This window comes from Pelodiscus sinensis, chromosome 8 (genome assembly GCF_052426305.1).
Source record: "Pelodiscus sinensis isolate ZL-2025 chromosome 8, ASM5242630v1, whole genome shotgun sequence".
Taxonomy (NCBI): Eukaryota; Metazoa; Chordata; order Testudines; family Trionychidae; genus Pelodiscus; species Pelodiscus sinensis.
In genome coordinates this window covers 73,286,632-73,298,719 of record NC_143059.1, presented here as the reverse complement: position 1 = coordinate 73,298,719, position 12,088 = coordinate 73,286,632, and the positions used below count along the sequence as shown (strand labels likewise).

Sequence of the window (12,088 nt, the reverse complement as noted above, 5' to 3'; positions counted from 1 at the left end):
GGCTTTAGCTCCCTTGCAAATTTCTTATAATGGGTTAACTCTGGACATTCTTGAAAAACAACAAATGGTCGTGCAGCACCTTAGAGACTAACAAGAAGATAGCTAGTATCCTGGGCACAACCCTCTTCTCCCCCGGGTCTCTAAGGAGCTACAGGACCATTCGTTGTTTTTACGCTTCTTTAAGGTACAGACTAACATGGCTACCCCGCTGAGACTTCTGGACATTCTTGATTATTCACATGACTGTCCAGTCCCTACTGAATCTTGTTCAGTTCTCCGCAACTCCCCGGGGAAGTGAATTCCACAGTCTAATTACATGTTGTGTGGAAAAAGAGATTTCCTTTGATCAGTTTAAAATTTCCCCTCTGTGTAATTTCCTTGAATGCCCGTTGGACTTATTCTTGTGTCCCGTGATGGGGAGAGCAGCAGTTCCTCATGTATCTTCTCTAGACACTGCATTTCTAGTGAGCTTATCGTCAGTGTGCCCTCTAATCTTTTCCATCCATGTGCAGATTTTTTCCAGTAATGCGCAGAATAATTTTTATATGCACCCAGGCATGTGCGGATGTGCACCACCACCAGAAACAAAAACCTAGCTGTTGGTGCTCTGCTGATCAGCTGGGCAGCTGCACAAGCACCCAGCTTACAGGGAATGCTGGCTGTCATGTCTCTTCTTATTGTCTCCTCTCTAAGGTAACAATCCCAATCTTCTCTCGCTCTTCAGAGGAGCCTTTGGTCCTTCTCATCTTTCTCTCCAGCTCCCTTTCCTGAGCTAAGAGTTCATTTAGACCCCTCGAAGGCATATGAGTAGCCTAATTTTTCCTCCTGATATCCATTGCTTTGTATTTATCGATTTCATTGGCTGCCGCGTTGCCCTTTCACCTAGAGCCCGGTTGGTTTTGGGGAAGGGAGCTGGTCTAACAAGTTGGGTCTCTCTACAGGCCAGGTTCAGCAGGGCGAGGAGAGGGGCTTGCCCCATATCACCAATGATCTGCGTGAGCTCCATTCACTCTCTGGCCTTGAGCAGTCATGGCCTGGCTCTGCTTCCTCCACTGGTCCCCCGGACACCATATCGCGCCGCCCCTGATCTCTGCCGGGAGAGTCCCCCGGCCTCCTGTGGAGGGAGTCTCATTCTGCTGCATTTTGCGGCCAGACTTTTCTAGAACCGTTGTTAACCCTGTTGTGCCTGCCGAGGCTGGTGGGTGCTGACGTGTCTCTGAGCACTGGCAGCCCCTGCCAGGACTAGGGACACCTTTGCTGAAATGCAGCCCGCGAGCCCTAGCGTGGAACAGCCCCGGGAGTAGGAGAGCGCCGGGGTCGGGCCAGGGAGCAGCGATGTGCAGCTCTCTTTGGCCGATCTCTGTCAAGGTGGGAGCAGGGCGAGGGGCGCTGGGCCGGAGGGAGATCTCTAATCCCAACCACAGGTTGGTTGGCGGTCCGAATGGCAGGGATTAGCACTCGCGGTTCCTCCCACCTCTCCCTTCCTATTGATTTACCTCCATGCTAATTTAGACCTGTGGCTGCGGTCAAAGGGGCCTGTTGCATACCTTCTGTGTCTGCAAAGCCAGGGGCTTCTCTTGTGTTTTTATTTAAAAAGGAAAAAATCTTAAGAACCCAATTGCCCGCTTGACTGGTTCCCGAGCGGCTATTATGTTTTAACCACAGTAATTGGCTTTACTAGTTATTAATGGATTACGTTGGGGGGGCGGGGAAGAGACAAAACCCAACACCTAGCTTTGTAGTTCGAGGCTTCATTGACCAAAATGCTGCCTAGGAAATTGGGGGTCAATTGTGGAGCTGTTGAAGTGACTCAGTTTTGTGCCGCTCTGTACTTAGTGGCCTCTCAGCGTTTCCATCCTGCGGGGCGCTGGCAGGGAGGGTGGACATGGGGCAGGGAGCTTGGTCCTTCAGCACATCCGCGTGTGATGCTGGGTCACGTCTGAAAAGCAAATGCTGGGCTGATTTGAGAGTGACCCGATGGCCACCACCCGTTATTTGAAAGAGACTTTCCCCGGCCTCCTGGAGCGGCTGGAGAGCCCAGGGTGCTGGGTCCCCACCCTTCTTGGCGTGCTAGGGTTTGCAGCCAGGGGAGGGCTATGCTTTCAGCTGAAACATGGGGTGAGAAGACAGAGAATCCAGGGTTCCAACCCAGCTCTACCTCCAGCTTGCTGGGTGACTTGGGCCAGTCCTTTTCCCCTCTCTGCCTCTGTTTCCCTTTCTCTAACATGGGGATAATAACGGTTGCCTACCCCACAGAAGGCTGAAGATAAATGAATTAGTTGAAGCGCTCTGAGCCCCTCCCCAATGGAAACGGATAAATCCAAGGGATTCCTTAGCAACTTATTCTGTTTTAACCATGTGGCTGTTCTCAAACGCGATTCCGTATTTGGGTTTGCCCTTTCGGCTGCCACACGTCCTGTGCCGCCCCAGAGAAAATGAAAGCGAAGTTTGGTTCCCATCTGGATTTGGAAGTGGGACTCTGTTCTTCTTCGAGTCGCCCCGTGGGTGCTCCACTCTAGGTGTCGGGTCTAGGTTTCTTGCCTTTGGGCTATGCCTGTGATTGTGAGGGTTCTGTAGTAAACGAGATTTGCTGGAAGATGAATGTCTAGTGACTCTTGTGAGGAGTTGATGATTTTCTGGCACCACGTGGAGAATTGCCGCATGCAAGTGGGTTTCTGCAGGCAGAGGTCCAGGGTTGGGTCCTGCCTTATCAGATTGGTTCAAGAAAGACCAGGGACTGTGTGAGATTTCTGGAGCCCAGAGGTCAAGCAGTGCCCCTGGATTTGTGAACTGGCACTGTAGGAAAGTGTGAATGAAGCTAAATTACACGGCGAGAGAGGCCAGTCGGTTATAGTCGTGGGCGTTCTCATGGGCTGCCGGGCGGGCGCTGCTGTGAAAGCTGGCGATCCCATGCCTGGCCATGAAGCTGGCGTTGATGCAGGGTTTACATGTGGTATACAGAGCACGTGGGGAGTGTTGTGCAGCACTCTCTGCTGTTCCAGTCCTGGGCTCCTCTGCAGCATCCTGCATCTCGGCCAGCTAGCAGGGAGCTGGGGTAATCGTCCTCTGAGCCAGCCGTCCTTCAGAGCCTCCTCCCAGCTCTCCTTGGCCACAGCGTCTCTAAAAACAGGGACCGTGGCGTGCCGTGACCACGACTCATCACACTGACCAGGATGTTCTCATTGGTTCCCTGGGCTCTAGGTTGGTCTCTGCTTCCATCTCTCTCTTGCCTTGTGCTTCGATTGGGAGCTTCTGGGTTTGGCATGCGTATGGCACAGGCACATCCCGGCCCATGGCACAGGCACATCCCGGCCCATGGCGCGGGCTCCTTGGCACTGGGCTACTATGATAGAACAATAACGTTCTCGGGGTCTGTGCTGTGTCTTGCTGGAATTCGAAACGCTCTCCATCCGGCACAGGGAAGTGGCTAACGCTGTTCTCTTTCTTGACAGTTCCTTCGTGACTGGGACAGCTTGCTGTGGGCACACATCCCCTCTGAGAATCTGGGACTTGCAGAGGTGAGCACGTGGCCTGCGCTGACTGGGCATGTTTCATTTGGGAGGTGGTAGGGAGGGAAGACCTGCACACCCAGCCTGGCGCCTGCAGCTTGCCAGCTTCACCGGGGAAAAGAAGGCGTGGAGGTCAGCTCTCCCGCCAAGTGACTTTCAGCCCCTCTGAATAAGGGGTGAGGACGTGAGCTTCAGAGTAGCTGCGGAGCAGCTCAGCTTGAGAGAAGGTGCCTACACCCAGTGTGGAGCCGGTGGGAGTATGTGGAGAAAGGGCAAGACGGGGAGCGGGGTGGGAGAGATGGGAGGTAGAGGGTTTGAGGACAGAGATCGGGAGTTAGGGGAATGATTCAAACTGAAGATGGACATCTAGAAAACTTGCCTGCTGCATATCAGCTGAGCACAGTATCCCAGCGCCAGCTGGCCCACAGCTGTGTGGACTCGGGGGTCTGACGGCCTGGTTCTGCGGAGCAGTTTCTGCTTTGGTGCACCCCGGGGAAGGCTTGGACAGTGACTTGCTAATTTCGTGCGATCACCTTAGTGGGCCTTTTCCTTCAGTCTTAGTAAGTCGCAGAGGTGAATGCCCTTCCCCTCAGCAGGGAGGCGGCTGGCGCGTGAGAGGCTGCTCTGAGGACTCGGGGCATGCTGGTTCCAGTCCTGCAGCGGGAAGGGACGGGAAGCATTAGGTTGACTGCGTGGGGGTCTGTGTCCTGAGCAATGAACTGCATACGTATGATAGGGGCCAACGGCCCGGCCCAGCTCAGCTGTACGGGATAGTGTGCTCTGCTTAGGCCTGAAATAGTCAGGGGGAGACCTTGTGTATCTGAGTGAGGGGTACGGGCAGAACATAAGAACGGCCAGACTGGGTCAGACCAAAGGTCCATCTAGCCCAGGGCCCTGTCTGCCCACAGTGGCCAATGCCAGGTGCCCCAGAGGGAGGGATCATAACAGGTAATCCTCACGTGATTCCTCTCCTGCCACCCACCTCCAAACAAAGAGTCTAGGGACATCATTCCTGCCCATCTGGCTAATTGCTATTGATGGACCTAACCTCTGTGAATCTATCTAGCTCTTTTTTGAACCCTGTTAAAGTTCTAGCCTTCACCGCATCCTCTGGCGAGGAGTTCCACAGGTTGAGTATGCACTGAGTGAAGAAAAACTTCCTTTTGTTTGTTTTAAACCTGCTGCCTATTCATTTCATTTGGTGACCCCTAGTTCTTATATTGTGGGAACAAGTAAATCACTTTTCCTCATTCACTCTTACCACACCAGTCATGATTGTATAGACCTCTGTCATATCCCCCCTTAGTCTCCTCTTTTCTAAGCTGAAATGTCCAAGACTTTTTAATCTCTCTTCATATGGGACCCGTTCCAAACCCCTCAGTATTTTTGTTGCCCTTTTCTGAACCTTTTCCAATGCCAATATATCTTTTTTGAGATAAGGTGACCACATCTGTACCCAGTATTCAAGATGTGGACGTACAATGGTTTTATATAGAGGCAATAAAATATTTTCTGTCTTATTCTCTATCCCTTTTTAAATGACTCCTAACATGCTGTTTGCTTTTTTGACTGCCGCTGCACACCGAGTGGATATTTTCAGAGAACTAGCCACAGTGACTCCAAGATCTCTCTCTTGAGTAGTTGTAGCCAAATTAGTCCCCATCATATTGTATATATAGTTGGGATGATGTTTTCCAATATGCATTATTTTACATTTATCAACATTAAGTTTCATTTGCCATTTTGTTGCCCAATCACTTAGTTTGGGGAGATCTTTTTGAAGCTCTTCACAGTCTGTTTTGGTCTCAAGTATCTTGAGCAGTTTGACAGATGTATTGGAGCATAAGCTTTCACGGGCAAAGACCCACTTCGTCAGATGTTGCATCTCATTGTTTATGCAGATTCAGACTAATACAGCTACCCCTCTGATATTTCAGCAGTTTGGTATCTGCAGATTTTGCTACCTCCCTGTTTACCCCTTTCTCTAGATCATTTATAATTAAGTTCAATTGGATGGGTCCCAGGACAGACCCTTGGGGGACCCCACTAGTTACCTCTCTCCATTTGGAAAACTTATCATTTATTCCTACCTTTTGTTTCCTGTCTTTTAACCAGTTCTCAATCCATGAAAGGACCTTCCCTCTTATCCTATGACAACTTCCTTTACTTAAGAGTCTTCGGTGACGGACTTTGTCAAAGGCTTTCTGGAAATCTAAGTATACTATATCTACTAGATCCCCCTTGTCCATGTGTTTGTTGACCCCCCTCAAAGAACTCTAGCAGATTAATAAGGCAGGATTTCCCTTTACAGAAACCATGTTCACTTCCCCCAACAGATTACGTTCATCTATGTGGCTGGCAATTCTGTTCTTTAAAATATTTCAACCAATTTGCCTGGTACTGACATTAGACTTACCAGGATCACCTCTAGAACTCTTTTTAAATATTGGTGTCACATTAGCCATCTTCCAGAAGCTGGTTTAAGGGATAGGTTACAAACCACAGTTTATAGTTCCGCAATTTCTTTCAGAACTCTTGGGTGAATGCTGTCTGGTCCCGGTGACTTGTTACTGTTCAGTTTATCAATTTGTTCCAAAACCTCCTCTAATGACACCTCAATCTGGGACAATTACTTCAGATTTGTCACCTAAAAAGAATGGCTCAGGTTGGGAATCTCCCTGATATCCTCAGCCATAAAGATTAAAGCAAAGAATTCATTTAGCTTCTCCGCAATGACCTTATTGTCTTTGAGTGCTCCTTTGGCATCTCGATCGACCAGGGGCCCCACTGGTGGTTTACTCAGCTTCCTGCTTCTGATGTACTTAAAAACATGTTGGTATTACTTTCTGAGTTCTTGGCTAGCTGTTCTTCAAACTCCTTTTTGGCTGTTTTTATGATATTTTTACACTTAATTTGACAACGTTTATGGTCCTTTCTATTTTCCTCACTAGGATTTCCACTTTTTAAAAGATTTTTTTTTAATCTCTCACTGCTTCTTTTGCTTGGCTGTTAAGCCACAGTGGCACTTTTTGGTGCTCTTACTGTGTTTTTTAATTTGGGGTATACATTTAGGTTGGGCCTCTAGTTTGGTGTCTCTGAAAAGTTTCCATGCAGCTTGCAGAGATTTTACTTCTGTCACTGGACCTTTTAATTTCTGTTTAACTAACCTCCTCATTTGTGTGTAGTTCCCCTTTCTGAAATTCAACGCCGCAGTGTTGGGTTGCTGAGGTGTTTTTCCTGTCACAGGGATGTTCAATTTTATTACATTATGGCCACTATTCCCAAGCAGTCCAGTTATATTCACCTCTTGGACCAGATCCTGAGCTCCACTTAGGACTAAATCAAGAATTAGCTCTCCCCTTGTGGGTTCCAGAACCAGCTGCTCCAAGAAGCAGCCATTGAAGGTATCTCTGCATCCCGTCCTGAGGTGATGTGTATCCAGTCGCTATGGGGATAATTGAAACCCTCCACTATCATCTAGCTTTATATTTTGATAGCCTCTCTAATCTCCCTTAGCATTTCATAGTCACTAGCACTGTCCTGATCAGGTGGTCGATAATAGAGCCCTACTGCTATATTCTTATTATTGGAGCATGGAATTACTAGCCATTAGAGATTCTGAGGAACATTTTGGCTCATTTATTATTTTTACTTCATTTGATTCTGCATTTTCTTTCACGTATAGGGCCACTCCCCCACCAGCATAACCTGTTCTGTCCTTCTGCTAGATTTTGTACCCTGGTATGACTGTGTCCCATTGATTGTCCTCATGCCACCAAGTTTCCATGATGCCTGTTCTATCAGTATCCTCCTTTAAAATGAGGCACTCGAGTTCACCCCTCTTATTATTTAGACTTCTAGCATTTGTCTATAAGCATTTGAATAATTTGTCATTATTTATCTGTCTGCTATTTCCTGATGTGTTAGACTCTTTTTCATTTGATTGTATCTCATCTGATCTGATCCACACTTCCATCCTCTCCTCTTGACTAGAACACAGAGCATCTCTATTAATAGACCCTCTCCTAAGAGATGTCTCGGTCCAATCCATATGCTCCTCCGCACCCATTGGCTTTCCCCCAACTCTTAGTTTAAAAGCTGCTCTACAACCTTGTTAATGTTAAGTGCCAGCAGTCTGGTTCCATTGTGGTTTAGGTGGATCGCCTCCGTCCTGTATAGGCTCCCCCATCCCAAAAGCGTCCCCAGTTCCTAATAAATCTAAACCCCTCCTCTCCACACCACTGTCTCGTCCGTGCATTGAGACTCTGATGCTCTGCCTGCCTTCCCGGCCCTGCGCATGGAACTGGAAGCATTTCAGAGAACACTACCACAGAGATCCTGTATTTCAGTCTTTCCTAGCAGCCTAAATTTGGTCTCCGGTAGTGGCGTCTTTCAGTAGTGCCAAGCTTGGCTGGCAGGCAGGTCACAGTAGAGGCATGGTCTAGCCAGCGGGGTAGCACAGAGGGCTGATGCATCCCTCTTCGCCCCTCCCAGCTGGAGTGCAACCGTGGGCCCTGCTTGTGGAGCATGCGGAGAGCCGGGGTGGGCTGGAGTCGAGAAAATTCACTGATGCAAGCCTCAGGATGGGGAGCCCGCTTCAGTGGACCAGCAAGTGGCCACTGGTGAAATGAATGGCTAGGGTGGAAAGCAAAGCAGCTCTGTGGGTGGAAGACTCAATCCCAGCCGTTCTCAACCTCTCTGTGTAACGTCCCTCTCCCCAGCTAAGAGACACCTTTCCCGAGCCCATCGGCATCGCCTCTGTGCTGGCCACAGCAGCGTGGAGGGAAAAGCACGCGGGGTCTGTGCACGCTGTCTCCACTGTGCTGCCAGCTCAGCTGGCACCGGGCGCCAGAGACCACACGTCCCTGGCTCTCTAGAAGTGGCAGAGTCTCTTGAGCTGGCATGTCCTTTGCAAACGTGACTGCTCAGAGCCATCGGCGAGGGTTGAAGGGCAGCGTCTGCGCAGAGTGTTTCTGCTGCCAGCAGCTAGGTGGGGAGGCCAGACAGTGGGAATGTGGCACCCCAGGCCCAGGGGCCGGATGCAGCCCCTGGCTTGCTTGGATCCAGCCCCGAGGCTCAGCACTGGGCAGCCTGTGCTGGCGTTCCAGCCCCCCGTCTGCAGGGTGTACGTTTCCGTTGGGCCTCTCGTATGGTGTCTTTGAAAAGTTTCCAGGCAGCTTCCCCTTTCCCTTTTAAGTTCTCTTTCACCGACCTCCTCGTTCGTGTGCAGTTCCCCTTTCTGAAATTAAACGTTACAGTGTTGGGCTGCTGAGGTGGTTTTCCTATCACAAGGATGGTACATTTTATTGCACGATGATCACCATTTCCCAGTGGTCCAGTTATATCCTTGGACCAGATCCGGTGCTCCACGTAGGATTAAATCAAGAATGGCCTCTCCTCTTGTGGGTTCCAGAACCAGCTGCTCCAAGAAGCAGCCATTTAAGTTGTCAAGAAATGTTCTCTCTGCATCCCATCCTGAGGTGAGGTGTGTTGAAATCCCCCACTATTACCGAGTTTTTTAGTTTGATACATTCTCTTATCTCCCTTAGCATTTCCTAGTCACTATCCCCATCCTGGTCAGGTGGGCGGCTGTGCATCCCTACGGCTATATTCGTATTCTTAGAGCATGGAATTCTGCAGAACAGTTTGGCTCATTTAAGATTTTTACTTTGTTTGATTCTGTGTTTTCTTTCACACATAGTGCCCCTCCCCCACCAGCATAACCTGTTCTGTCCTTCTGATCGATTTTGTACCCCACTGATTGTCCTCATTCCACTGAATTTCTGTGGGGCCTGTTCTGTCAATATCTTCATTCAGCACAAGGCGCTATACTTCACCCATTTTATTATGACTTCTAGTGTTTATATATAATCTCTTCAAAAACGTGTAACTACTTAGCTGTCTGCTATTACATGAAGTAGTTGAATGGTTTTCTTTTGCATTTGTCTGTTTCTGATCAGATTTGACCCATATTTTATCAGCTTCCATCCTCTCCTCCTTACTAGGACACTGAGAATCTCTATTCATAGACCCTCCCCTAAGGGATGTCTCTGTCTGATTCATGTGCTCCTCTGCCCCTGTTGACTTTGACCCAGCCCTTAGTTTAAAAACTTGGCTACGACCTTTTTAATTTTGAGTGCCAGCAATCTGCTTCCATTTTGGTTTAGATGGAGCCCATCCTTCCTGTCGCAAAAAAGCAAACCTGATTCTGGGCTGCATTAACAGGAGTGTTGTGTGCGAGACACGAGACGTCATTCTTCCACTCTACCCTGCGCTGATTAGGCCTCAGCTGGAGTATTGTGTCCAGTTCTGGGCACCACATTTCAGGAAAGATGTGGAGAAATTGGAGAGGAGAAGAGTCCAGAGAAGAGCAACAAAAATGATGAAAGGTCTAGAGAACATGAGCTATGAGGCAAGGCTGAAGGAATTGGGTTTGTTTAGTTTGGAAAAGAGAAGACTGAGAGAGGACATGATCGCAGTTGTCAAGTACCTAAAAGGGTGTTACAAGGAGGAGGGGGAAAAATTGTTCTCCTGCGGACAGGACAAGAAGCAATGGGCTTAAACTGCAGCAAGGGAGGTTTAGGTTGGACATCAGGAAAATCTTCCTACCTGTCAGGGTGGTTAAACACTGGAATCCCCATCCCTGGAGATATGGAAGAGCAGGTTGGACAGACACCGGTCAGGGATGGGCCTAGACAGTGCTTGGTCCTGCCATGAGGGCAGGGGACTGGCCTTGCTGACCACTTGAGGTCCCGTCCGGTGCTAGGAGTCTATGATTGTGATGTTCTGACTCAGTGTGTCTGTCCTTGTGTCCTGAACACTTGGAACATGCAAAGCACCGTGCTGTCCTTTCATAACCCTGCAGCCTTCTCCTCCCCCGGGGCACATGGGTCCTGAGACTTGGGAGAAGTCAGGCTAACTGAGCGAAGGTTAAACAGCCGCTTCTCTCTTCCTTTCAAATACCTGCAATCTTCCCTTTCAAAGCATATATGGCAGCTTGGCTTGGCTTTTTTTTTTTTTTTTAAAGAACCCTCTAATTTCTCTTTCGGGTCCCTCCGTCTCCCGAGCCCTTTGAAATCAGCTTTACGCCGTCCCTGACACCAAACTGACACTTTGCGTTTCCCCGCTTCTTCTCCCTTTATGGCAACAGATGTTGAAATTTTGTATCCCTTTTATCTGCCCCTCTTTGCCCTCTTCCTGTAATTAGGTTTCCCTTGTTCGCAGTACAAAGTGGGCTGGTGTGCTGCCCGGCCTCTTGAGCCATTGTGTCTGAGCACATGCAGGCTTTTTTTTTTTTTTTTTCCAGAGAAGTCCCTTCCCCCTTAAGTGGTAGGGGTGGTGTGGACGAAGGCCGCAGCTTTTTTTGTTCTCCATTTATCTCTGCCACCTTTTCAAAGGGATGAAAGTGGGCGAGGGAGCAGCGAGTTGTGTTTCTTGACCCAGCCAGGCCTCCTCTTCAGGTGTTCCAGGCAGGGCCCCTTTGATGTCAGTGGGACGCTAGCGCCGTGCACAAAGCCAGGTGAGAGGTGCGGGCCTTCCCAAAAGCTGCAGGGGAGTTCCAGGTGCGCGCCGCAGGGCGGGGAAGCTTCCTGCAGGTTAGGCAGGCTCAGCAAGGCACCTGTGGGCCACAGGGCTCCGCCATGAAGCAGGAGCGGCCGCCCGGACGGAGGCGCTGTACTGCCAGCTTGCTGCATTCGCTGCTGCTCAGCATGTTGACCGATCCAGTTGAGTGCCCGGTTGGTTAACGAGAGTCACATCCCCTCTGCACTTGCAGGGGTGGAGCTGATGCACTATCAGGTCTCCCAGCCCTTTAATTCTGGGTATGTCTGTGGCTTGGAAGAGAAAGAGCAAAGGCACCGGAGCAGCTGTCAGCAGGGATGTCCAAGGGCTGTCCCCTTTCTGGACAGTCTGAGTAAGGGGGGGCGGGTGCTTGTGTCATTTTAGGAACAGCGAGGGACATTGACCAGGACTGATGATTCCCATTTGAAACTCGCTGCCTGAACCTTCAAGACCGTACTTGGTGTAGTCCCACTAATTCACTGGGCCGAGTTGGGTGGGACAGGGTGCTCGGGAGAATAAGGGCTCACAGGATCAAATCCTAGTAATAAGCCATATTTGTAATATTTCATAGAAACCTTCCGTGCAGAGGGATGGGTTTGAGTACCCAGTGGAAGTTTCAGGTCTGTGTCGTCAGTTACATTCCACCAAAGCCCTGCAGAAAGCAAAATGCTTATAGCTTGGAGAGTCTGCCCCAGTGTGTTCAGAGCCCTGGCGAATCCTCCGGGATTTTAGGGCTCCGGGAGGAAACCAATGATGTCATTTTGATGTGGAGCATCCCACAGGGGGAGGGGAGGGAGGTTGCTGGCAGAAATTCTCACCAGAATAAGCCATATAAACCGGCTCCCTCCGGAGAGCCCAGAATGGCCAGAGGTTGCCGAGAGGAGGGGATAAGAGGTAGACTGATAGACGTTCTGACAGGACTGCTGCTTTTTAGGGTTCTGGGGGAGGCAGGGACTCTGAAATGGCTGTAGACCCCGAATTCACCCAACTTCCCCCCGTTCCTTGGTTTGGCTGGTCGT

At 49.7% G+C, this 12,088-nt stretch overlaps 1 protein-coding gene across 2 annotated transcripts in view; it reads left to right on the top strand.

Moving 5' to 3' along the window:
* FBXW4 (F-box and WD repeat domain containing 4) overlaps positions 1-12,088 on the top strand; it is a 93,635-nt gene that overhangs the window by 71,502 nt on the left and 10,045 nt on the right. The window contains exon 6 of one of the 2 annotated variants that reach the window (XM_075934513.2): positions 3,453-3,518. The exons of the other annotated variant lie outside the window; for it this stretch is intronic. Coding sequence (XP_075790628.1) covers positions 3,453-3,518 — 66 coding nt within the window. The remainder of the gene's footprint in view (positions 1-3,452; positions 3,519-12,088) is intronic. 2 annotated transcript variants of the gene reach the window in all.